The sequence below is a fragment of the Argentina silus genome (assembly GCF_951799395.1).
Source record: "Argentina silus genome assembly, chromosome: 2".
Lineage (NCBI taxonomy): Eukaryota > Metazoa > Chordata > Actinopteri > Argentiniformes > Argentinidae > Argentina > Argentina silus.
Window position 1 is genome coordinate 23336944 of NC_139656.1, and position 24005 is coordinate 23360948.

Sequence of the window (24005 nt, forward strand, 5' to 3'; positions counted from 1 at the left end):
CTCCAAGATAATTCATCAATTCAACTATAATTAAGAGATTGTCCATGAAATCAGACCGGTTTCTCACAAAACATATTAGCTGTAATATGATTATATGAATATAAGAATTATAAGTATAAGAATGATAAGAATTGTTGGATTATGCAAGTTCTCTTTGATGTTTCTAGTTGTGCATCTCTCAGGATCTGTTCATATGTTCTTCTCTCTCTCTCTCTCTGCCTCCAATGAATGATTTAGTATGAATTAAACCAATAATTCTAACGTTATACTGTATCTTTGAGATAAAATAGTTCTCTGCTATTTGTGCGCCACTGTGGTTACTAAGTAACAGCAGTATTGTTGCCATGGGCACATAGATGGATACAAGTTACTTGTCCTTGATGAATGAAAACAGAGAAGAAGAAAAAAATAAAAAACTTCCAACACCTCTGCAGATGCCAGCCCAAGATTCTGTAAATTGCAAAGTGTCCCAATCAACAAAGTAGCACATTTACCAGTGAAATGGTGAGACAATGTGCTTTTATAGTACACCAATGCCTGCATCAATCAATGGGAATATATATTCCATACTCCAACACCATTGTGGTTTCAACAGATGGCTATACCACCCACGGTAAAAACATCCATCTCTCCTGGGAGTTGTTCAAAACAGCAGTTCCCTCTGTGCTGACTGTCCCATAGGCTGACCAAACTGAACCAGAAAGACTTCACTCTGTCTATCGTCGTTTTTTTTTTTTTTACCATTCAAGGACAACTGACTTCAAACCCTTGTAAATCTCTCTGTCTCTATAACTGATCAAACAGCCTCTATAGTGATGAACTCCATAGTAGATGACTCCTTAGTAGAATGATAACATCAACGACTATCAACAGGATGTTTGAGTCAGGCATGTTGTGTGTGTGTGTGTGTGTGTGTGTGTGTGTGTGTGTGTGTGTGTGTGTGTGTGTGTGTGTGTGAGAGTGTGTCACACAAAATGTGTATGTAGAATATGTCTCGATAGTAGTTGTAACACCGTAGTAACATCCTCCCCAGTTGCTACTCATATTCACTTTTATAGGCAAACACTACTAACACCTGATATTTCTTGCCATTCCAATTCTCTGAAACTACATTAGCAAATATTTTAAATGGATTCTTGTTTCAGCTATAATTGGTGTCGACCTCAACCCCAGTCTATATACGAGGTGAGAGAACGAAAAATAGAATGTATTCTTGCAATGAAAACATTCTGCCAAGCTCCATGTTCTAAAAATAAAATGAACAATCGTAGAATAAAGAAAAGAGGTGAACATGTTCAAGGCTGAATCCTCTAAGCATCACCAACAGAAGGGAAAGGAGGCAGGAATGTGTGGGCGTTTGCTCAGCTCACCTATAAGTTACGTGTCTATGCTTTGGTTGGTTAAATTGCAACATACACACACACACACACACACACACACACACACACACACACACACACACACACACACACACACACACAGACAGACAGACAGAGAGAGAGAGAGAGAGAGAGAGAGAGAGAGAGAGAGAGAGAGAGAGAGAGCGAGAGAGAGAGAAACACACACACACACACACACACACACACACACACTTTACCCCAGCCTATATAAAGGACATGTACTGTCTTATCACGATAACCAAGTGTTGGCAAGATTAGACATATTTGAGTTCCGTGGTGAGGGATAGAAACGGATCTAGACAAATAACAGTTTCGAAAAAAATGAAAATTCTGAAATTAGATGGCTAATTCTCATTTTAACCATTCAGTTGTAAATTCTAGACAATGTAATGAGGAAGAGATAGACAGAGAAGCGCAATTCCAACCGAACCAACACCTGTCTCAGCCAATTAACGCAACAATGTATCGGTCCACTAAAGGGGCATCCAAGGCTCGGAGGGACCAAATCAACGCGGAGATTCGGAACCTCAAGGAGATGTTGCCTATCACTGATGCGGACAAAGCACGACTCTCTTACCTACACATCATGTCACTTGCCTGCATGTACACCAGAAAGTCTTTATTCTTCTCTCAAGGTAAACATTTTCATAATTTTAAATGCATTTTAAAAAACAAGTGCTTGCTCATGGGTCAGGCTATAGAAAAACTTGCGTTGGCACAATTTTGCTTTACCTGGTCAGTCAACAGATGCACTTTAACGTGGTGGAAAACCATTGCGTGCACTCTTTCCAATTGAGCGATTTGTATAGGGTTTGTTTAGCAGTAATTAGTAATTTGTTCTGATACCGGACTGTTACGGCTTAAAGCCGAGTTCAAGTCGTTCGCTGTCCAAAGTTCTGAAAATGTTAATATGGGTGGTAGTCTGTTACAAATAGTGACAGTTAAATAGCTATGCAACCTCTCAATGAATGTGTAGGCTTCATATACTATGTGGTAAAGTAGGCTAGACCAATCTATTGTGCAAATACAAGGAGAATATATTAATCAACTTGACGTTTCTATTCATGCCGACATTGTCATCTCTTTCTCTGCCAAAACAGGCGCTCTTGACGACGACAGCAATGGGTTCATGTCGTTTCACGAGCTCTCGGAGCTGACCCACGAGTTATCCGGTTTCCTGCTGCTCATAACGGGAGATGGCAAGCTTCTCTATCTATCAGACAACGTTGCCGATCACCTCGGACATTGTATGGTGAGTATCCCATATTCCCTCTGAATATTTCAAAAACAAGTTTGTGTAACATTTGATAGTCTGGGCATTTAAAGGGATATTCACTTTAAAATCGATTGACTAACCACATTCTTTAACTCCAGTTACTACCCAAAGAAATGTTCTCGATAATAATTCCAGCTATTTAGGCACTTGCACTTTTTCCAATAAAGTGATTGGGTCCACTGGCCACAGAGTGGTCCCCATAGACTTCTATTATATTGGAAATGTGGAAGTTGCTAAATAACCAGGATGACAACTATAAAAAATGTTTTGTCCAAAGCATTGGTGGTTGTGCTTTGAAATACCATACACTGAAATGATTGCACAATTAATGTGTTGCACAATGTCTTTCTCTTTAAGGTTGACCTGGTTGCCCAGAGTGACAGCGTGTTTGATATAATAGATCCAAGTGACCACTTCATCATGAGAAGCAACCTTGTACCGCTGGGCACTCCGGAAACAGGTAAACATCATCTCTCACTGCTGTGCACCCTAGAATAATACTACATTATTAACAGTTTATATAATTAAAAATCATATTCAATCATTTGATCATTTTCCTTCTACCCCTCTCCAGACCGTCTATTTCGATGTCGCTTCAGTACTTCAAAACTCATAAGACGGCAGGGTGCGGAGAACAAGCTGATGCTGGTCAGGGCTCGCTGCCTGAACCCCCCCTTCCCAGTCTCTACATACTGGACCTCCAACCCAGTATGGGTGTGTTTCTGTACCCCTCTGAAGGCAAAAACATCCAACCTCACATTACCCAGGAGTCCCCTCCTAACCCCACCGCCTGACCGCTCCTTCCTGCTGGCCTGTTTCCACTCTCAGCATCACAAGGACATGAGGCTTTGGGATGTCCAGGACAGGTAAACTGGACCCTGGTTCATTCTAAAGTTCTGCTTGTGTATGGAGCTGAAGAAAAAAAAGTTATTAATGCTGTAATTCCCTCTCCCTTCAGTGTGAGTGTATACCTGGGCTATGACGTGGAGACTCTCCGCTCCCGCTCCTGGTACAGCCTACTCCACCCCAGGGATCTCTCCCATGCCTCTGCACAGCACTGTGCCCTAGGTGAGTACATTGACACCACACAACGAAGATCAACTCAACTCAACAGAAAAGCAGCACAACCACTAAACATACTGTTACCTACATAATGAATCATACTCAACTCAATGTCTGGAATAGACCAGTGAGCAGTGGTAACTATCGGAATGTGTTTTTTTCTCTGCAGTGAGTGAAGAAGGGGAGAGGCAGGTGGAGATGGTGGTGCAGGTGGAGGCGAAGGACCACTCCTGGGTCTGGCTCTACATGGTCCTCCAACTGGACAACGGAGAGTACCCCATCAGCTGCCGCAACTACATAATCAGGTACCACAGTTGCACTGCCATGTTACACCGTACATCATCTTCCTTTACTGCAATCCTCATTAGGGACTGATATTTCTAAATCATTATTATTAAACAAGGGTCAACACAAAACAGTTGCATACTCTCTCTTATAATGCTAATATCTCCCTCTCTCTCTCTCTCTCTCTCTCTCTCTCTCTCTCTCTCTCTCTCTCTCTCTCTCTCTCTCTCTCTTTCAGTGAATCAGAGGCGTGGTCAATACGTCAGCAGCTGTGTTTGGAGCAGAACCAGTTTCCTGAGTATTTTGGTTCTGGTGAGACGATGTCCAGCCCAGATCAAGTCTTCACCCCGAGCAGCAGTGGCTTGTCTGCCCAGTCCTTTGACTTCAGCGCTGCCACACTTGGTATGAGCTCCTCCTCCGAGGTGATGCCGCCAGCTGGCCATGGTCCTCTATCCAGCCTGTCGTCTCTGGAGGAGGAGAACTTCAGTCAGACACATGGAGGCCAACAGCGGTGGAAACCACCGACCAGCCATCTCTCTTTTAGACCAAGCGTCTCCTCTCCACCCACACTGACTGAACCTGAGTCTGACACTCTAACTCAGAGCATTTCCTCCCTCTTGGCCAACCAATCAGAGCCCCTCCACACCACCCTTACCAAGCCCCTCCCCACTCTTAAGATGCCCCAAACTGAACAGATGGGGGAGTTTGGGTGCAATCCCCCTGATACTCCTCATTACGCAAGTGGCTGTTTTAGATTTGGGGAGAAGCTGCAATTTAATTTAGATCCCACCAATGCAGCAGAGCCATGCCAAAAGCCCCAGTCAATGGTTACCTCTGCCCTTAGAACACCCTTCCTCTCCTGTGGTCATCCTGGCCTGCTGCTCCCAGCTGAGCCCTTTAGAAAGCTGCCCCCCACCACTGATATTTTTGGAGGAGATGAATGCGACATCATGACCCTGCCAGTAATAAGGGGGCCATTGTATGTAGATATGCCCCAGAGGCCCTTCCATTGCCCTCCAAATGGGCTCCTGACTTCAGAGGTATCACCCACACAACAGCCATGCTCCACCTTTCCCTCCGTGGAGAAAGAGCAAGAGAGAGAGAGGGAGGAAATCTCCCTCTTGGCTGGGTATATCAGGTCTTTAGCCGAGAGATTCTACTGTGACCCTCTTCTGTCTAGAGAAACCCTATCCTCCCTCTCCTCTTCACCCACCCCTCAGTCCCTTCCCCAAAGTTTCCCTTGTGGAGTTGAGTGCTACTCCTGGAGGGGACTTGACCCACCCATTACTCAAGAAGATATCTCTCTGTATGAAGAGAGTGTGATATTAGAGATCCTAATTCAGGACCTCTCATCTTTCCCTTCATCGCCCTCTTTGTGCTCCTCCTCTAACTCCCCCTCTCATTCCTCTTCCCCATGCTCCCCACTGACCCCAGAGAGCTACTCTCCCCCCAGCCACTTTGATGGTAAATCTTCAATTGGTGTACACCACTTCTGTAGCGTCCAATCGGCGCAGTGTAATTGCATGGCGGCGGGTGGAGCTATGATGGCCGTCGGGGCAGGGACTATAAGAGACAGGGAAGTGTCACCAGAGAGTGTGATGGATATGGATGTGTCATTGATGCCTCCATCCACCACTTTCACAGACTCCCAAGAGCCGGCCCTTAGCCCCTGTGCCTTATCCCATCCTGCCCCCACCCTCGGTTTGCCCCATGCCCAGTTCCTCGTGGAGGAATTAGCTGACATGGTTTCAGAGTTTGAGGCAGATGCCTCGATCACCCCTTCCTGGGATAACAACCTGAGTTGTATCAACTCCCACTCAACCATGCACTCACGAAGCTTCCATCAAGGTAAGGGCCTTTCTGTTATTAAGCGCATTCATCAGCATAGCATGCTGTCTTACATGCATTTCTTTTCACAGCCTTATTATATGTCCCCTTCTCACACAGTATAAGATGCATGCAACAATCAATAGAAACAACTGGCATGATATATGAAGTGATATATGACATTGTCCTTACAACTTCTCTCTCTTGTTTCCTCAGGTGAAAGCCTGCGTGACCCTACGTTCTAAAATAAGTCTGTGACTTAATTCCTTAAGTATGGCATATTGTCATATTTTGTGATGAAGCTTTTCCTGTAAAAGTCTATAACAAATATCCAGAGAGGTGAAATATTTGTAATATTTATAATCCAATATTTGACCATGATTCCATTACTTTATATTACTTTTATTCTCAATGTTCAGTAATATACAGTAAAAACAGAGATCAAACAAAGTGCCATAAATGTCAACTCATAATGAGGAAGAAGTCTACTTTGAGCACAAATTCAAGATCTCATAAAAAAGAAAAGTGATGCACCACAAATATTTTGTTTTCCTATTGTGATAAACTGGTCTTTTGATGTTGGCCATGATGTAGAATAACATCACTCTGAAGCATGACTGACAGAAGAACACCACCTGTCTGTGAGGATGTCCTTCCATGGCTACTTACAGAGTTGAATGGATGCATTTTGGTTTGACAATCATGAAGGGTTGTTTTTCTATACTATCATTTGACACAGACTTTTTTTTTTGTGTCAAAGTACACACCAATGTAGCTTAATTGCCTACAGCAAAAGTAAAGGATTTGATTCCTATGTTATAGAAATTAGATTATGATATTTTTTTGTATAATTGATACTTGGTACGTGATAGTGTAATAGTGTTTTGAAGAGAATAATGCTGACATGTGCTCTCATACTAGATTTGACTGATGTACTGAATATGTATTTTTTTAACTGTAGAAGTAGAGTGGAAATTGTGTATTACTAGTGTACCAATGTATATAACCATATTATATAATCATATTATATAACTTTCTTATTTCTTTATTTCAGCATCAGAAAATGCACACAGTTACCTATTACCTTTCTGAGTAATGTGGATGTGACATGATCTCCTATTGCTGATACATGTATTCACCAATCAAAAACAACAACATTAAAATATGCTTGAAAAGTCTATTTGTCTTATTGAGGGGTCAGACACTGAGATTCTATCTATTCCTGTTCCATCTCCCTTATTCTCTCCTCTCCATTGTGTGATGAAACTGAGTCAGGGACACTACTGACGTACACTGTGACGCTTGATGCAAGATCTCGCCCCTTGGAAACAATCAACAGCCCACACTGTTCTCCAAGGTTGAATGAGGGTGCACAACACACACATCTCTCTCTCACACATACGCACAAGCAGACAAGCACACAAGCATGCACCCACCCACCCACGCACACACACGCACACTCACGCACGCACGCACATACAGACACACACACACACACACACACACACACACACACACACACACACACACACGCACAATAACATAATGCACCCTGTTTCTAATGTAACCACAAGCACACACAAATGTACCCTGCTGGAGCTGGTGTTTTTGAATCACGTATGATTACATCTTCTATGACCTCCCTGCTTGAATAGTGTTTCTTTTTCTTCTGTCTGGCTCACTGCTTTCTTCCTTTTCCAATATCCCATTTTGCTCTCATTTGATTCTCTGATTTTACAAGCCTTACTTTCTAGTTATTTAAAAGTTTGTGCTCCCCTTTTATACCTTGACTTGACTTGTACCATTCCAATCAAAGAGAGAGGTTCAAATGTTTTGCACTCACTCCGTTTTTCCTCTCCTGCTCGCCTGTCCTTGAGAAAATTGAAGAGGGACCGAAATAGGCTGACATTTAATGAGAGAAAAAACAGGAGAGTGACAAAAGGGTATGAAAAAATACAAGAAGGACTTGAGATGCTTATTCCTCAATCCCTCTCAGCTCTCACTGTTTCTCTCTCCTCCTACTCATCCATTCACCACTCGCTCTTTCCTTTCATCTCCCCACTTTCACACATCTGTGTTCTCGTTCATTCATCCCTTTCTCATTCAACCATCTTATTATGATTCAAGGTTGCCATTCTCATATATCCCTTCTGTCCTCCCTCACTTTGCCCCCACTCGCTACTTCATCTTGTTCTACACATGGAGGCTACATGTACACATGTACACATGCGTGCACACACCCAGACACTCACACACACACACACACACACACACACACACACACACACACACACACACACACACACACACTGGTACTGATTTTACAGCAACAACAAAATACATTGCTGTAAAAATGCATTCCTCTAACCAGTAGAGTGGAATTTAGTGCAGTGTGTTTTTTTTGTGGTTGTTCCCTGGTTGTTTTCAGGTTGATTACTAGGGGGCGGTAGTGCATGTAGAGAAAATCTGTAACTGAGTTCAAAGATAGCAAAGAAGAAGAATATGTCACCCTGAAACCGGAAAAGAAAATGAAATAGTTCCGGTGGCCATGTCCCTGAAACTGGAAGAATAATTACATGATTAAGTGAAATCTGTTATTTTCTCTATTACACGTTGTTTTCTAATTTAAACACAACAAGGCGGTGAAACTGGCTTGGGGTAACTGAAAAGTAGGTACGACTTGAAACGTTTTGGACTGAAATAAATGATGCTAATAATAACCTGCTAGCGAACTGCAAGGTGACCATTAACAGTGTAGCTACAGTGCCTTCAGTAAATATTCACTCCCCTGGACTTTTTCCACGTTTTGTTGTGTTACAACCTGATTTTAAAATAGATTTAATAGATTTGTATTTGTCACTGATCTACACAAAATAACCCATACTGTCAAAGTGAAAATATTTTTTTTAGAAATGTTTACAAATTAATTAAAAATGAAAAGCTGAAATGTCTTGAGTCCAAAAGTATTCACCCCCCTTGCTATGACACTCCTAAAATTAGCTCAAATGCAAAAATGTCTTGAACAAGTCACTGAATTGAGTCCATCTGAGTGCAAGGATAATCGTTAATGTGATTGATTGCAATGCAGTTTCCGCACCATCCCTCGTGTGAAGAATAGTGGTAGCTGCATCATGTTATGGGTATGTTTGTCACCGTCAGGGACTGGGGAGTTTGTCAGGATCAAGAGAAAATTATGAAATTTGCTGAGTTGGTAGTAACAGTAACAGTGTAATTGATCAGAAACCCTACAAAAAACAAAGACATTAATTCCGATATCACATGAACTATTATCCTTGGACTCAGATGGACTGAATTCAACTTGTGTGACTTGTTCAAGACATTTTTGCATTTGAGCTAATTTTAGGAGTGTCATAGCAAAAGGGGTGGACTTATGGACACAAAACATTACAGCTTTTCATTTTTAATTAATTTGTAAATATACCAACAACATTTTTTTACTTTGACATTATGGGGTGTTTTGTGTAGATCAGTGACAAAATAAATCTATTAAATCTATTTTAAAGTCAGGTTGTAACACAACAAAATGTGGAAAAAGGGGAGTGAATACTTACTGAAGGCACTGTAGCTAGCTAGTCTCATCTGTTCCTGTCATTCACAGTGCTCAGTCATTAGGCAGAACAGCCGGTAGAGGTCTGTTTCATACTTGTCCTTTAGAGGATACACAAAAGACTAGGATGAAACAGACCTCTAACTGCCGTTAGGGCTATCTCAGTCATAACTCTCAGTACGAACGCTTTGAATAATACAACGGGAACTGATGGGGCTATTAGAAGAGGAAGAAGACTCTTTATTTAGCCAAGCAATCTATTTTCATCAATTGTAGGAATGTGATATGTGCACACAAGAGGTTTTGACTAAAAAGATGCAATGCTGCTATCACTCCTCCCCGTGTGAATTTTTTGGCCATGTATTTTTCAGGGATGGCATCATTGGGAAGTCTGAGACCGATATTGACGTCACTTCTACAAGGTACTTGATCTCGGCTGCATGTTGAGGTGTTTTGATACACATGATACTTAAATGTTGTGAATTGTGTGATGTTTGACAAATTCATTTTGATATCTACGTCAGATAAGTAGTTAACCAAATCTCTAATGCACTATTTGTACCCAACCCCACTTCAGTGCCCCAGTCTGTGTCCCGATGGACTGGACCTGTCCTATACAGAACCATGGCTACTCTGAATCAGATGCATCGCCGAGGCAAGCCTTCACCCCCTCCTCCACGTGTTGGTCCCCTCTTTGGCCATCCACAGATGAAGGCTGTGATCCTGAAGACAATGATCCGTAAACCCAAAAAGCCAAACTCAGCCAACCGCAAATGTGCCAGAGTCCGGCTCTCTAATGGCAAGGAGGCGGTAGTTTTCATCCCTGGGGAGGGACACAACCTTCAGGAGCATAATGTAGTGCTGGTGCAGGGTGGCAGGACGCAGGACCTGCCAGGAGTTAAGCTGACTGTGGTCAGGGGCAAATATGACTGTGCTCATGTTGTGAAGAAGAAACAATAACTGATGGGATGGGGGTAAGGGAAAGGGTGGTGAGATGCACATATATGAGGGAAGCTGATGTGTGTGGATCTGTGTGAGAAATGTTAAATAAATGTGTTTGTTTGTGTCTTTGACCATGTGACCATGTTCTCTTTTGTGAAGTATCCATTTTTCACAATAATAAGTCTTATCTTTCATCGTTTTATACTGTGGACTTATAATATGATGAAACAGCTTTCACCTCACCGATGCCTTTGAAAGTTCAGTTTTACAATATTAATGTTTCGTTTCTAGCACTTCCTTGGCAAGCAGAATTGTATACCTACTTTATTTGACTTGTCATAGATCAATTTCAATATGTCAGCATTTAAATGCAGCTTGTACAGTTACCCTTAGGTGCATTGTATGCAAACACATTGATAAGCATGCCACAGTGTATTCATTATTTCAAAAGACATGTACTATGTATGTGTAATGCAATATTTATGTTTCTACGTGTCCCCTGAAATCTAATCAAATTAAAATGTGGTTATACTGAAGATCCCATCACCGTATGATGAGTAGTCATTTAGTTCTTTATGGTTTCTAGCACAAAACTCAAACCCTTTTAGCACTTGAAAAGGAAAAGGACTGCATGAACTTAGACTGCTCTAAGTTCATGCAGTCCTTTTCCTTTTCAAGTATGAACATTAAGGTGAAAATAACTGACCGCAACAGTGTTCAAATCATTTTTTAGACATAGCTGTTGTCTCGGAAGCCCATGCGGATAACCAAGTGACAGGAATACCCTAATATTTTACGAAAATATCTGCAATACAGTAAAGGTTGTTTTTTATGAAGGGAGGCGTGCATATTATCTTCACATATCACATACTTTTAACCATATATCGGTTTGTCATAAATTATTAATTAATCTACAACGAATGCTAAGAAACGATTTATAACCCAATGTGTTGAGTGTGTGCAGAGTAAGGTTTTTTGTGAGACTTTTATTTTGACAATCACAAACTACCATACAGCACGCTTTGCACACTGAAGCGACGCAAAAGGTAGGCGGGACTGAAGATTTGAAAGTGGCGGGCAAGAAGAAGTTCATGAAAAGCTGACACAAGGATTATTTGAACAAACAATAGTCACATATTTACTAGCGATATGCCGTTGATTGGCTAGCTAACCAATGTTATACATCTGTGACAATTCCCAGAGACGTGGATAGCTAGCCAAGATATTTCGCGCACTGATTGATTTGTAGCTAGAAAGAAGGTGAAGAGAGTGAAGACCAACGACATTGACGTCGCCTTCCAAATCAGCTGAAGCAAAAGGTAGCAACTAGCACCGCTACGAACCAGCTGAGGTATGTTTTGATTGATTTGTTTTCAACTGACGAACGGTTCAATTCATTAAGTACAATGACATTGAAGCGTTGTTGTAGAGTAGTTGTTTATGGTTCGGCTGTGTGGCTAGCTAGTTAATAACATTGACTGTGAGCTTGCCTAAGAGCACGCTAGCTATTCCGAGGCGAGGGTGGTGGTGCCTGTTGGTGCGGGGGGTTCAAGTGGCACACTTAAGCAGGGAGGACCAGCAGGTGCTACCAAAAATAATGTCACATTTGTATATGGTCTTTTTTGTGACCAGCAGGAAGACTACGTAATGTCACATTTGACCGGGGATAATACTTTGTATTAATATACAATGATTGTGTCTGATCTCGCAGGAGTACTAACTATGACAAAAGATGATGACAAGGCGATTCCCGTGCGGGTCGCCCTGCGGTGCCGTCCCTTGGTTCCCAAAGAAATCAATGAGGGGTGCCAATGCTGTCTCACCTACGTGCCTGGGGAGCCACAGGTGGCTGATCTAATGAATCACACATCACTTGCTGTTGTAGACAGTAGATACATTTCCTTAATTAGTGTAATTCTAGTTTAATGAAAGTATTGTCTTTCGCAGGTGATTGTTGGTACAGAAAAGGCGTTCACTTACGATTATGTATTTGACCCAATGTCCGAACAAGATGAAGTCTTCAACACTGCTGTTTTACCGCTGCTGTGTGGGCTTTTCAAAGGTAAACATTTCACACACCTTGTTGTCAAGGGAATACCTATTTTCACTACTAAATAACAGCTCTGCCTGGATGTGTGTTTGTAAACATTAAAGCTGCTGCCAAAGTAATGCCTTGCCATAGAATACATTGACTAGTCATGTTGTAATAACTGATCTATATCTTTCCATTTTACTCTTCTGAGTCAATTTAACCTTACATGACAGGGTAATGACACTGACCAAAAGTGACAACAATTAAATGGTATCAATAAAGTCTGTGTATTCTTCTATTCAGGTTATCATGCCACTGTGATTGCCTATGGACAGACAGGTTCAGGGAAGACTTTTTCCATGGGAGGAACCTACACGTCGGCCCAAGAGAATGAGCCCACAGTTGGGGTCATCCCGAGGGTCGTTAGAAGGATCTTTTACGAAATGGAGAAGAGGACGGATTGTGAATTTTCTCTTACCGTATCTTACCTTGAGGTCTGTGGGAACATCTAGCCTTCATAGAAATGTATTATTCATTGTGTTTTAATGTCATTATGTATGATTTCCCTGTCATGGACAAAAATTGGTGCTCATAACATTGAGAACTTTGGTTGTAAAGAAATCTGTGTATTGTTCTTGGCGGTAATGTAGATATGTTTTTGTCCATTTTTCTAATTAACAATTTTGTTTGAATTTGATTTGTCATAGATCTACAATGAGGACATCCTGGACTTGCTCTGTACATCCAAAGATAAACCAGCCATCAGCATTCGAGAGGACCCTAAGGACGGCATAAAGGTGATTGACAGATAATGTTGCTGAGGTTAAGAGCAAACAAATTATCTGCAGAAAAAAACCAGCAGTTATTCAAAAGTTATTTATCCTAATGGGTCAGAAGAAGAAAATGATTGTTTTTCTTAATAATAACATGGAGCATATTAAACATACTTCAAGTTTGTAGTAGGCAGAATGGGTTCCCTTTTTAATTAAAGTAAAAGCTTTGCTTTTAAACAACTGCTTGGTAAATAGTGTGTTGTAAGTTAAACCATTTTCATATTTTTCATCTGCCTATGTCTTTGCAGATTGTGGGCCTGACGGAGAGGGTGGTGTCCTCTGCCCATGAGATGGTAGGCTGCCTGGAGCTGGGAAATTCAGCCCGTACTGTGGGCTCCACAGCCATGAATGCTGCCTCGTCCCGTTCCCACGCCATCTTCACCATCAGCCTGGACCAGCGCAAAGGGGGAGACAAGTCAGTTTGCCACGATGTGACAACGCCTTGTCCTTTTCCTCCCACAGAAAACATGTTTCAAGAGTTGTCAGCTAAAATCTAGCTGTTGAAATGTTACAAGCTTAGCCAATGCACACTACATAGTTTCATTTGAGAGAATAGAGTAGAATAAATAATTGTCCTCATTTCGTTGCCTTTTTGTGTCCAATATGAACTTGTAGGACTGACTCTATGGTGTCAAAACTGCACCTGGTGGATCTAGCAGGCTCTGAGAGGCAGAAGAAAACTAAAGCTGAGGGTGATCGTCTGAAGGAAGGTGAGTCGATTCCCTGTATTTTTTTTAAACCGTTAATGTTAAATATTTAAACTGCAGTCCTTGCTCCTCTGGAATTTGTGGTTGGTTCATATCATCCTGTTTCTGCCCCAGGCATCAGCATCAACAGAGGCCTACTTTCCCTGGGGAACGTGATCAGTGCCCTGGGGGATGAGAGCAAGAAAGGCACCTTTGTGCCCTACAGAGACTCCAAGCTTACCCGCCTGCTGCAGGGTAAGGGCTCTCATGGATGGTTAGGTCATGCAGGGGTAGATGACACTGTCAATATGATCTCACTCGGTCAGTATTTGTTTTAGTGCACAAGGAAAACAGCAAAAAAAGATAGTGTTATGTGATATGAGACCATGTGGTATTCAGATGACAAAGCAAGAGATGCATGAATTATACAGCATAAGGCATTCTTAGAGACGACAACATTCAAGGTTCTCATTAACACCTAGCATCTGATTCTCAATTAGACTCTAAATTCGCTATGCAAGTTATACCTTGCTGATTATGTGTTACTTATTTAAAAAAAAAAAAAAAAAAACATTGTCCTAAGTTAATATGCCATAGCCCTTGAGGTCTTTCGACCACGATCATGAGGATGTGTTGGATATGTGTGAAAGATCAGATCCTCCTTTTTTCTATCAGATTCTTTGGGCGGTAACAGCCACACCTTGATGATCGCCTGCGTCAGCCCTGCAGACTCCAACATTGAGGAGACCATCAACACACTGCGTTACGCAGACCGAGCCCGCAAGATCAAAAACAAGCCTGTAGTCAACGTGGACCCTCGAGTTGCTGAAACAAAACGGCTAAAGCAGCAGGTACAGTTACGTTACGCGTACAGAGTGCTCCAGCGTACGGAGATTTTCATTCCCAACTGCTTCATTAAGACTAAACTCTGTTGTCTTAGGATCATTATGTTTTCAAATATCTGTATGTTGATTCAGTGATATGCTCTCCCTCTATTGGACACAGGTCCAGGAGCTGCAGGTTATGCTCCTGCATGCACGTGGGGGTGTGCTCTCAGGGTAAGTTTCAAATCTAGTATATCACTTTGGATCATTTCCTCAATGCAGACCTAAAAGTGCAGAAATGTGTAGTCTCATCTCTGTAGATCTGCATTGATCTGAATGGTAGGAGAGGTGAAAGCGTTGTGGTGGAGAAGAAGCATTCGGCTATTGAGACTCACCATGTTTAGGTCTCACTAGGACCAGGTTAATTGAAGCTGCCTGAGAGAGAACACAAATACACAAACACACTGTCCTCGATGCAAGGCACATTCCCTTTATTCAGCCAAAAAACTGATTCTAAACCAATCATGAATGAGGCGCTGGCTAAAATGTGGTTTCATTCCCTCCCTCAAAGGCCGGAGCCTGCAGAGAATGTGTTGAAGATCCTGGAGAGGACACGCACCCTGCAGGATGAGAACAATAAGCTGAGCCGAGCGCTGAGTGAGGCGGCAGGACAGACTGCGCTCATGTTTGAGAGGATCTTCATGGTAAGGACACGCATTAGCCTAGGACTGTGCAAGCAATACCGCAGTCATATCACACTGCCACACTTACGCACTTTGATTTAAATGTCGTGATAACACTGTTTTCATCCCAGATGTTGCAACTGTTTTGTCTCACAACAGACAGAACAAGTCAATGAGAAACTGCAAAGCAAACTCGAAGAATTGAAACAGCATGCAGCGTAAGTCTGATTCTCTTATCTGACACACTTTTAGGACTGAAGTCAAGGCTTCAAACTGAATTCCTATACAGGGCCAAGTCCCTGTTGTCGTTACTCCCTATCGTTTGCCACAAGGAAGATTTGTGTTTGTAAAACACCAGAGACTTTAACTTGCAGGTGTAAAGTTGACCTGCAGAGGGTGATGGAGACTTTGGAGGACCAGGAGCTGAAGGAGAATGTGGAAGTAATCAGGAATCTGCAGCACGTCATCCTGCAGCTCCAAGTAAGGCCAGAGGGGGGAGCTCTCACAAACCACGGGGCTGGAGTTGCTGCATAATGTCTTCAATCCCCTTGGTGTTCTTTACTAGCAAAGACAGAGCACATCAAACACTTCCCTCACCCTTTTTTGCATTCCTATATATTTATTTTCTCTTAAGTGATAGCAGCATACTGTATAAAGTATTTTAGAAGTTTGTGCCTTGCTCATGCTGACCTTACCAAACAGTAATTGTTGACCTCTTTTCCTCAGGATGAGAGTGCTGGCATTGCTGCCACTATAGAGTCTATGGCCTCAGAAGTCTGTGGAGCTCCGGAGACTGGAAGAGATGACAGCAGTGGAACCCCAACAGAGGGTTCCCCCTCGGTAAGTGTGTTTTTCTGTGAGTCATCTATTTGAGAATGCTGTCTATGCTGCTCATGACTAAGTCTGATAGTCCCTGAATACATTCTGAGATTTGTGTCTTGTCTGTGGATTTTGACCTACTGTTCCACTAATGTTTATTCCTGTATCACCCTACACAGACTGCTGCAGCCATGATCGATAAGGACTGTCCTGAGGGCTTCACTACCCAGCATGCCCTGCATCAGGCCCAAATGTCCAAGGAGCTGATCAAGCTCAATGAAATTCTGGCGCAGAAGGAGGATATTGTCAGGAAAATGTGCCAGAATGACAGCCAACTGGAGCCCATGCAAACTGAACATCAGGTGGGTGTGGAGATGGCATAAGAGCAGATGGGAAGAGTAGAGAGGATTCAGTCATAGAATGTATGACTGACCCCAAGAAGGAATCACTAGGGCCTAATCTGCCCCAAATCCAATCTGCACACTTTCTTGATTTGCGTGCGAAGTTTTTGGCCGATTGCTAGAGCTGGACTGGTGCAGCAGCCTTTTGAGCTTCACCCCTCACCGTGCATGATGTGACCTTACAGAATAACATGAAGGGTCTGCAGGCAGCAGTGGGGTCCCTGCAGAAGGAGAAGGAGGACCTCATCCTGACTCTCCACTCTGCCAAGAAGGACACCAACCAGGCTAAGTAAGGGCCCTGGCCTCCTTCATTTTCATTTACGCTTTATCCAAAGCGACTTACAATAAGCCTCCTCAATGAAGTGGGCAGGATGTCATGACAGCTTTATGATTGGACTGTGGCAGCTTATCCGGCGCAACAAACTTTACTGTCTCTGTCCCTCGTCTCATCCAGGCTGAGTGAGCAGCGTAGAAAGAGGCTGCAGGAGTTGGAGAGTCAGATCACAGACATGAAGAAGAAGCTCCAGGAGCAGTCCAAGCTTCTTAAGCTCAAAGAGACCTCTGCACGCAGCGTGAACAAGCTCAACGGCGAAATCCAGGTACACAGATGCGGCTTGCTTCATGTGTGTCAGTCAAGGCTTTCATCTGAATCTCCATTGATGCATTTCAATGAGTGATGGGGAATGATGGCAATAAGAAGTAGAATGTGGTAGTTGATTGCTTCCCTGTCTGCTCCCTGTCCCTGTAGGCTATGAAGGGTCAGCGCGTGCAGCTGATGAGGCAGATGAAGGAGGACTCTGAGAAGTTCAGACTGTTTAAGACCAAGAAGGATAAGGAGGTGCTTCAGCTTAAGGAGAAGGTGTGTGATGTTTGATTTTACCAGTATATATTCCTAACATTAGGCATATATTGTGTGTGTGTCCCTAGCATTTTGTTGGATATTTATTAACAATGTATTTTCTCCTTCACAGGACCGTAAGCGTCAGTATGAATTGCTGAAGCTTGAAAGGGACTTCGAGAAGCAGGCCAGTGTCCTGCGTCGTAAAACTGAGGAGGTGAGCTACCCCAACCCCTCCTTATTTGGATAGAAGGGAATTATTATGCCATTTTTTTAAATGTTTTACCTGTTTATTTTAATCTTGAAGCCTGCTCTAGGGTAGCAGTCTTGGTGTTAATTCCTAAATGGCTGTTGAGAGTCTGTAATGTGTGGTAAGTAGTTACTTTGCGTTGGCTCTCCCGCAGGCCGCAGCAGCAAATAAGCGTCTGAAGGATGCCCTGCAGAAGAGGAGTGAGGTGGCAGAGAAACGAAAGGATGTCCAGCACAGAGGGATGGAAGGAGCTGCTGGGAGAGTGAAGGTCCTGTCATCTTTTAATAATATTCTGTATGTCTGTGTCTGCGCATTTCTTTTATTTTTTTTTAATCATTGTAAGGGTCTTGGTCTGCAATATAGAAAATGATTGCCATAATGTGTAAGTGTGTGCAGGTCTGAATGATTGCATGTGGCCTGTTTGAGTATTTGTCTGTCTGGATGCTTAAGTGAGTATGCCGTGGCCTGAACTCTGCGCTTGTGTTTGTGTGGGCAGACGTGGCTCCTGAATGAGGTGGAGGTGCTGGTGAGCACAGAAGAGGCACAGCGCCACCTGAAGGACCTACTGGAGGACAGGAAGATGCTGGCAGAGGAGATCTCCCAACTCAAAGTGCAGATGGAGGCAGGGGAGCGACCAGCTGCCAAAGTCCGAGTGAGTCAGGCTGAAAATGCCCCCCCTTCTTATGAATGAAAATGTGCCTTTACACAATTTGGAATGCTTGAAAATATACTTTGAGGAATTGTCTATGACTTTATACTGACATTGCTGTTTTGTTCTCTCCCCCCTCCACACACACACACACACACACACACACAAACTCACAGCGTCGGACCCTCATTATCTCAGAGCTGGAGAGCCAGGGGGAGCTGGAGGCATCTCTAAGTAAACAGGTGGACAGTCTGGAGACGGAGATGGGCCTCAGGTGAGTCATCGTCTTTCTCTTGGCTGTGGGATCTCTTCAATCCAAACTCTTATTCATATGGTGGATGAGACACTGCCGTCACCATGCTGTTAAATGTATTTTTCAAAGACTCCCAAGATTGTGAAAGATGTTATATCTAGATGATCAATTAAACTGCTGTGCAAGTATGCACTTTCATTTGGAATTCCTGGCCTAGCCCTTCTTGGCTTGCACAGGGAAATCCTACGCGTGTTTGGATGTCATAATGAGGCACTGCTCCAAACTTTTCACACCTCGTCCAAAGCATACGCCATACCATCTGTTCATCGTGTTCCTGTTGATAAGATGACTACAAGTCTTTTTATAAGTGTTACCATTGACATTTACAGCTGCAGCTTGGTTCTTTCAATAAGGATAGTGCTATTATGTGATAATCAGACAATTAACAGATCAGGTTATGATTTGATCAATCAAACAACATATGAATTGAATGACATTGATTGATTTTTTTTCCCTTTATTTCATAGGAGTGCCCAGATAGCTGACCTCCAGCAGAAAGTTCTGGATGCAGATGGTGAGGGGCGGTTGAAGCAGCGCTGGGACACTGTCACTACTATAGTGGAGGCCAAGTGTGCCCTCAAGATCCTCATGTCAGAGGTGAGAGATGCATACTGTACATTATAAATGCAAGGATATCAGTTACATAAATTCTCAGTGCCTCACTATTGCACTGTACTAGCTACTAGCCTATAATGCTTTGTGGTAAGCTAATGTTTAATGTATGCAACAAATCTTACCACCTCCACAGTTGGTGTCTGCCAAAACGGCCAGCGCTAAGCTGGACTGCAACCTGCAGCAGGAGAAGGGGAATGTCCTGGACCTGCAGAAGGTGTTGTCTGAAGAGAGGAAGCTGATTTCCACCATGGATATGGAGCACCAGCAACACCTTGTGGAGTTAGAGCAGGGCCACCAAGAGAAGGTGCTCTTATGACTGCATCTGCTATTAGATTCCAGTAATCACTCACTGTTTTTGCTTTATCTTTGTGCTGATGTTCTCTTCTAACTGAAGTGGCTCTCCCTCTTTCCTTCCCAAGGTCCTGTACCTCCTTAGCCAGCTGCAGATTAAGCCCGTGGGTGGGGGGGTGGAAGAGAAAAAGGCGCAAGATGACGAGACTTCAAAAAGGGAGAAGGAGCTTCTGCAGCGCTTGAGGTTCCAGGTGCGTTACCATGTCCTGTCCCCGACTGTGTGACCAGTAGGTCTGTTCCATTTTCATGACCTTTTTCTAGAACTCTTTCATTGATATTCAGAATTAGGCTCAGGTAGGCCAAACATCCAACATTTGATTGAATATGAGAGTAACTAAATCCCATTCACCTCCATACACAATGTTTTTCCCACAGGAGGAAGAGATTGCGAAGATGCATGAACTGAGTGAGCAAAACCAGAGGCTGATGGAGGAGAATGAACAATATAAACAGGTAATTGTACAGATGAGCAGGTACAGTCGAGGGCCTGGGATGCCCATAGAAAAAGACACCAACGACACGAAAAGGCACTGTCATACAGCACTCAAAATCAAGTAGCCAGCTAAAAGCACAAAACACTGATGCATTGGAGCCTTCTGTGTTCTCAGAAACTAACATTACTCCAGTTGGCCAGTGGAAAAAAGATCAACAAGCACATGCCAATGTCTACTGAATCCCTAGACGACTCCTTTGAGTATGTCCCACCAAAGGTAAGCCGCTGCTAACATCTTGCCTCTGCAATATAACCGTTTCACATCTGTCTATATTGTAGGGACAGACTAGGTAATGGAAAGCTGACTCAAGGCCAATGCCTTGAGGTTGCCTCCTCTCACTGGTCATGTCATTTACCTCCTACAGCTCAAGCCGCGGCGCTTCACTACAGCCAGGGCACCCTCGAAGGTGGCCATTGACTATGAGGAGCTGGTGTCTGCCTCAGAGTCTGAGGAAGAGGTGGAAGAGTGGCGCCCTGAGAAGAATGACAAAGGTCGCAAGAGATCCAAGGCAACAGGGGTAAGACGGATGTTCTGTGTATTTGATAACATAGTCCTTGCATTCTGATGAAGGCTTGACACAAATGCATCATGGATGGATGTAAATTGAATTATTAAAATCTACTTTTATAGAGTGCCCAGTTTTTCATGGCCTGTTGGATTTCTTTTGTTTTTTTTCAGTGTGCATGTAAGGGTCGCTGTGGCAACAAGCTCTGCCGGTGCCGTAAGGGAGCGATGACCTGTGGTGAGAACTGCCAGTGTGATCATGAGAAGTGCCGCAACATGGACACTAGGACATCTATTGTGGTAAGATGTGACCGACCCTAGGTTGTCAGATATCTACTCTATAGGCGGTATGTGAGTGACATCTCATTTTTTACCTAATAAAGAAAAAAAGAAGTACAATCCAATGTGTGAACATTTAGACAAAAATGTACAGTATTTTCCCCCATAGGAAATCATTTGTATGAAACATTTGTTTCAAGCACATTGATTTGGGATTAGATTTTGTAAGTAATAAATAGCTTTTAGAGTAGGCTTTTGGAAGACTGAGGTGGTGATGTGTTATGGTATTCTCTCCCTCTTTTTCTGAATGCAGGACTCAAGTGATCTGGACGATGGGTCTAAAGATTCAGTTTCCATTCAAGACCCCACAGCTATTAGCCCTGGGGATGCCACCTTCTTCCAACCACCCTGTGCCACCCCCACTAAGAAGGTAGGCAACCCAAGTACCCAATCAACAAAGTTTATATCATGACAGGGCTTCGTGTCCTTAGACCGAGCAGTTGATTATACAGGAGCAGAGGTGACATCATTACCTGTAAATAGCTCATCAAGCTCTCTTGCACTTTATGACACACAGTTGGGTAGTGTTACATTTCAGTTGGTAATGAATCTGGTGAGATGATATTATTTCACACTGAGTTGCACCTTAGGGAGGAACACTTTGAGAGAGAAGTGTTTATTTCTTGGAGTATGTGCTTTATAGAACACTCTTCCTCACTGTGTTCTTGTAGGTGCTTGGAGAGCACCTCCCTGCAGACCTGAAACTGGAGAGGAAACCTGTCACCCCAGATGAGGAGGAGGAGGAGAAAGAAGGAGAAGAAGAGAGGAACACAGCTAGTTACTTGAAGAAGAAGAAAAGAGCCCTATCAAACTTTCAGAACAGCTTTTTCTCTGTGTGTACGCCCATCGGAGAAGAGCCTTAAGTTGGGCAGGCTAGAACAGACCTCTCAATCTGTTCTTGGATAGTTCTCATGTGATCTGTTTGTGTGTCTTTGTAAATGTTTTGTTTTGTCATTTTCTCTGTCTTTTGACTGTCCACTTCTGTTCTTAAAATAAGTGTAGGACTTGATTTTAAAGTTAGACAATAATCTTTTTGTCTTCTGATGTTCGAGGACACTGGACAGTTTACTGATTGTAAGCTCTCTTACATTTCCTAATTATGAGAGCAGAAATGCGTTAATGAGCTAGTTGATTAGTCCATAGGGAACATTTGTCACTTGAAATATAAATGTTAAGTATGCAAATATTGATTATTAATCTAGCGTATCTTATTAATTTGGATTTGTCTTAATAAATGAAAAATTATTCAATGTTTTCTGTGGAAGATGACTAATTAGTTAATTTAATTAATTACAAGCTAAACTCTTACTAAAGGCAATCCTTTTGAAGAACTGTAAAAGTAGATCAATGTGGCTAAACTGAGAGCCTGGGTTGGCCCAAATTCAAAATGACAGTGTCTTTCTCCTTATTCAGGGATCACTGTTGTGCCAGTGTCGTGAGAACGCCTGGCACGGACTAATATGTTAAAATGAGCAATAACCCAGTGTTGTAAGAGGTATGTATTGCTGGTTCTGGTGTAGAGTTGGTTTTTATAATGCAGTTAGTGTCTGGAAAATTCAAAAGAGTCCAAAAATCAGGTGTGATTACTTCCCTCGCCTGAATAAATGAATGTAGATGAGGCTGCAGAGCTAGTCAACCATTGGATTTCCAGCATTGCCAACAATACAAAATGCAATAGCAATCCACTTTTCAATAATCGTTTTGATGACATCACAATATCCACATTGAAAAGTTGATTACACACAAAGCCTCTTTAAAGGAATCTCTGTTACAGTTATAAAGGGGACTTTTCAAAATTCTATGGCAAAATTGTATAGCATGATTCAAAGGCATACAGTGTGATGGAAGCTAGATTGGCGTGTTTGTAAAGTGTCAATAACCCCGGTTACACCATTGATTGACTGATATGGGATATAGGCTTAACTGCGATCATAGGAGATCCATTTGGTGGTCATCTATAACATATATGTTTCCTAAGATCGCAATGAAGCCAATAAATGCCGTTTATGGGGCCGCCATAACGTTCATTACGACATCTGACTGGTAGCACCAACGCAATCGCAGTCAGTTGCTAAAGTAGAGGCACTGTGTTTTTCTGACGTGTTTACTGTGTTTTCTGACGTGAAATATGCGTTTTGGCACCCGCTGCAGTTCTCTCCATGGCCACATGGTATATCCGGTGTCGTGCCAGTGTGTGTTTCCTTGTCAGATAGTGTTCCCCCTCTAATTATTGTCGTTTTTAAGAGGTACCTAAGGCAAAACGTACATTCCAAATGTTTTCTTGTATTTTTAATGGGTTAGTTAATTATGTAATTCAGAACATGAATTGATGTTATGGCAATTTGACAATTTAACACCAAAATAATCTAAATGTTTCAGACAGACTTTCAGACACACTAACATGCAAAGAACAATATCTCATCTGCAACCATCGGTAACATCATACCATCGGTAACGTTTTATAGATTAATAAATGAAGAATATGCATATTTTGAATAAATAAGTATATTCATACAGCCGATCTAATGAGCCATAAACCACTGTTATAATAATTACAAAAATGTGATGAAGGAAATAGCATGATGATTGACAATCTCTGAAGTAGTATTTAATCATAATTGCAAAAGTTGAGTACTATAACATGAATATTCATGGTATCATGTGTAAGACAGTATAATTGTTATTTTACAATAATTTCCATTAGATTATTCTTAAAAACACACTTTCTGTCAGATCGAGAACACGACACTGGCTTCAAAATCTCTCGGCAGGATTATTCCTTGTACCTGTGGCAGACCTAGTCATACTGGTAAATTGCAGGTAACAGGTCTATGTAAATGGAGCAGGTTAAATGCCATTATAGTTATGGTTATGTTAAAGTTAAGTTATTTGCATTTTCAATATCATTATACCCTCCCCCACCCACCCCCTCCCACTTGACCTGCATTGCACTGTTGTTTGTAGAAAGGTTACCCGGCAAAACACGGTAAATCAAGTCAATTGCACATTCAATG

The 24005-nt window shown here is 42.4% G+C and overlaps 3 protein-coding genes across 5 annotated transcripts; all 3 read left to right on the top strand.

Annotated features, from left to right (window-relative positions):
* Positions 1–1860: 1860 nt before the first annotated feature.
* On the top strand, positions 1861–6095 carry LOC310801239 (neuronal PAS domain-containing protein 4A-like; the record flags this gene model as incomplete). Its single annotated transcript, XM_083665234.1, has 9 exons — positions 1861–2035; positions 2501–2652; positions 3034–3136; positions 3251–3542; positions 3635–3744; positions 3908–4043; positions 4262–4985; positions 5244–5871; positions 6067–6095. 9 exons carry the CDS (start codon positions 1861–1863, stop codon positions 6093–6095), a joined length of 2349 nt encoding a protein of 782 aa, XP_083521360.1.
* Positions 6096–8391: 2296 nt separating this feature from the next.
* Positions 8392–10903, top strand: mrps12 (mitochondrial ribosomal protein S12). 2 transcript variants are annotated; one of them, XM_083691173.1, is made up of 3 exons: positions 8392–8519; positions 9790–9840; positions 9996–10903. In XM_083691173.1, the coding sequence occupies exons 2-3, from the start codon at positions 9792–9794 to the stop codon at positions 10376–10378; spliced, it is 432 nt and encodes a 143-aa protein (XP_083547299.1). In that variant the 5' UTR covers positions 8392–8519; positions 9790–9791; the 3' UTR covers positions 10379–10903. The 2 variants fall into 2 exon arrangements, with proteins under 2 accessions (XP_083547299.1, XP_083547300.1); XM_083691174.1 differs by having other exon boundaries at positions 8394–8523.
* Positions 10904–11471: 568 nt separating this feature from the next.
* On the top strand, positions 11472–22235 carry kif4 (kinesin family member 4). Of its 2 annotated transcripts, none has more exons than XM_083696193.1 (31): positions 11472–11711; positions 12072–12205; positions 12308–12422; positions 12696–12886; positions 13100–13189; positions 13474–13640; positions 13841–13935; positions 14047–14166; positions 14587–14762; positions 14917–14969; positions 15307–15439; positions 15578–15636; positions 15793–15898; positions 16145–16258; positions 16417–16599; positions 16824–16927; positions 17093–17237; positions 17387–17497; positions 17610–17693; positions 17881–17994; positions 18223–18378; positions 18552–18649; positions 19156–19285; positions 19437–19607; positions 19723–19845; positions 20030–20107; positions 20263–20364; positions 20513–20665; positions 20827–20952; positions 21245–21361; positions 21663–22235. In XM_083696193.1, the coding sequence occupies exons 2-31, from the start codon at positions 12083–12085 to the stop codon at positions 21852–21854; spliced, it is 3729 nt and encodes a 1242-aa protein (XP_083552319.1). In that variant the 5' UTR covers positions 11472–11711; positions 12072–12082; the 3' UTR covers positions 21855–22235. The 2 variants fall into 2 exon arrangements, with proteins under 2 accessions (XP_083552319.1, XP_083552320.1); XM_083696194.1 differs by having other exon boundaries at positions 11472–11679.
* Positions 22236–24005: the final 1770 nt, after the last annotated feature.

What these genes read in the sequence shown, in the direction of transcription:
- kif4 (XM_083696193.1), top strand. Translation starts at nt 12,083, where the DNA reads ATGACAAAAGATGATGACAAGGCGATTCCCGTGCGGGTCGCCCTGCGG. An exon ending in GCTGTGTGGGCTTTTCAAAG is followed by an intron (nt 12,423 to 12,695) that starts GTAAACATTTCA and finishes TCTTCTATTCAG; the next exon opens with GTTATCATGCCACTGTGATT. An exon ending in ACGTCATCCTGCAGCTCCAA is followed by an intron (nt 15,899 to 16,144) that starts GTAAGGCCAGAG and finishes TCTTTTCCTCAG; the next exon opens with GATGAGAGTGCTGGCATTGC.
- mrps12 (XM_083691173.1), top strand. Translation starts at nt 9,792, where the DNA reads ATGGCATCATTGGGAAGTCTGAGACCGATATTGACGTCACTTCTACAA. An exon ending in ATTGACGTCACTTCTACAAG is followed by an intron (nt 9,841 to 9,995) that starts GTACTTGATCTC and finishes ACCCCACTTCAG; the next exon opens with TGCCCCAGTCTGTGTCCCGA.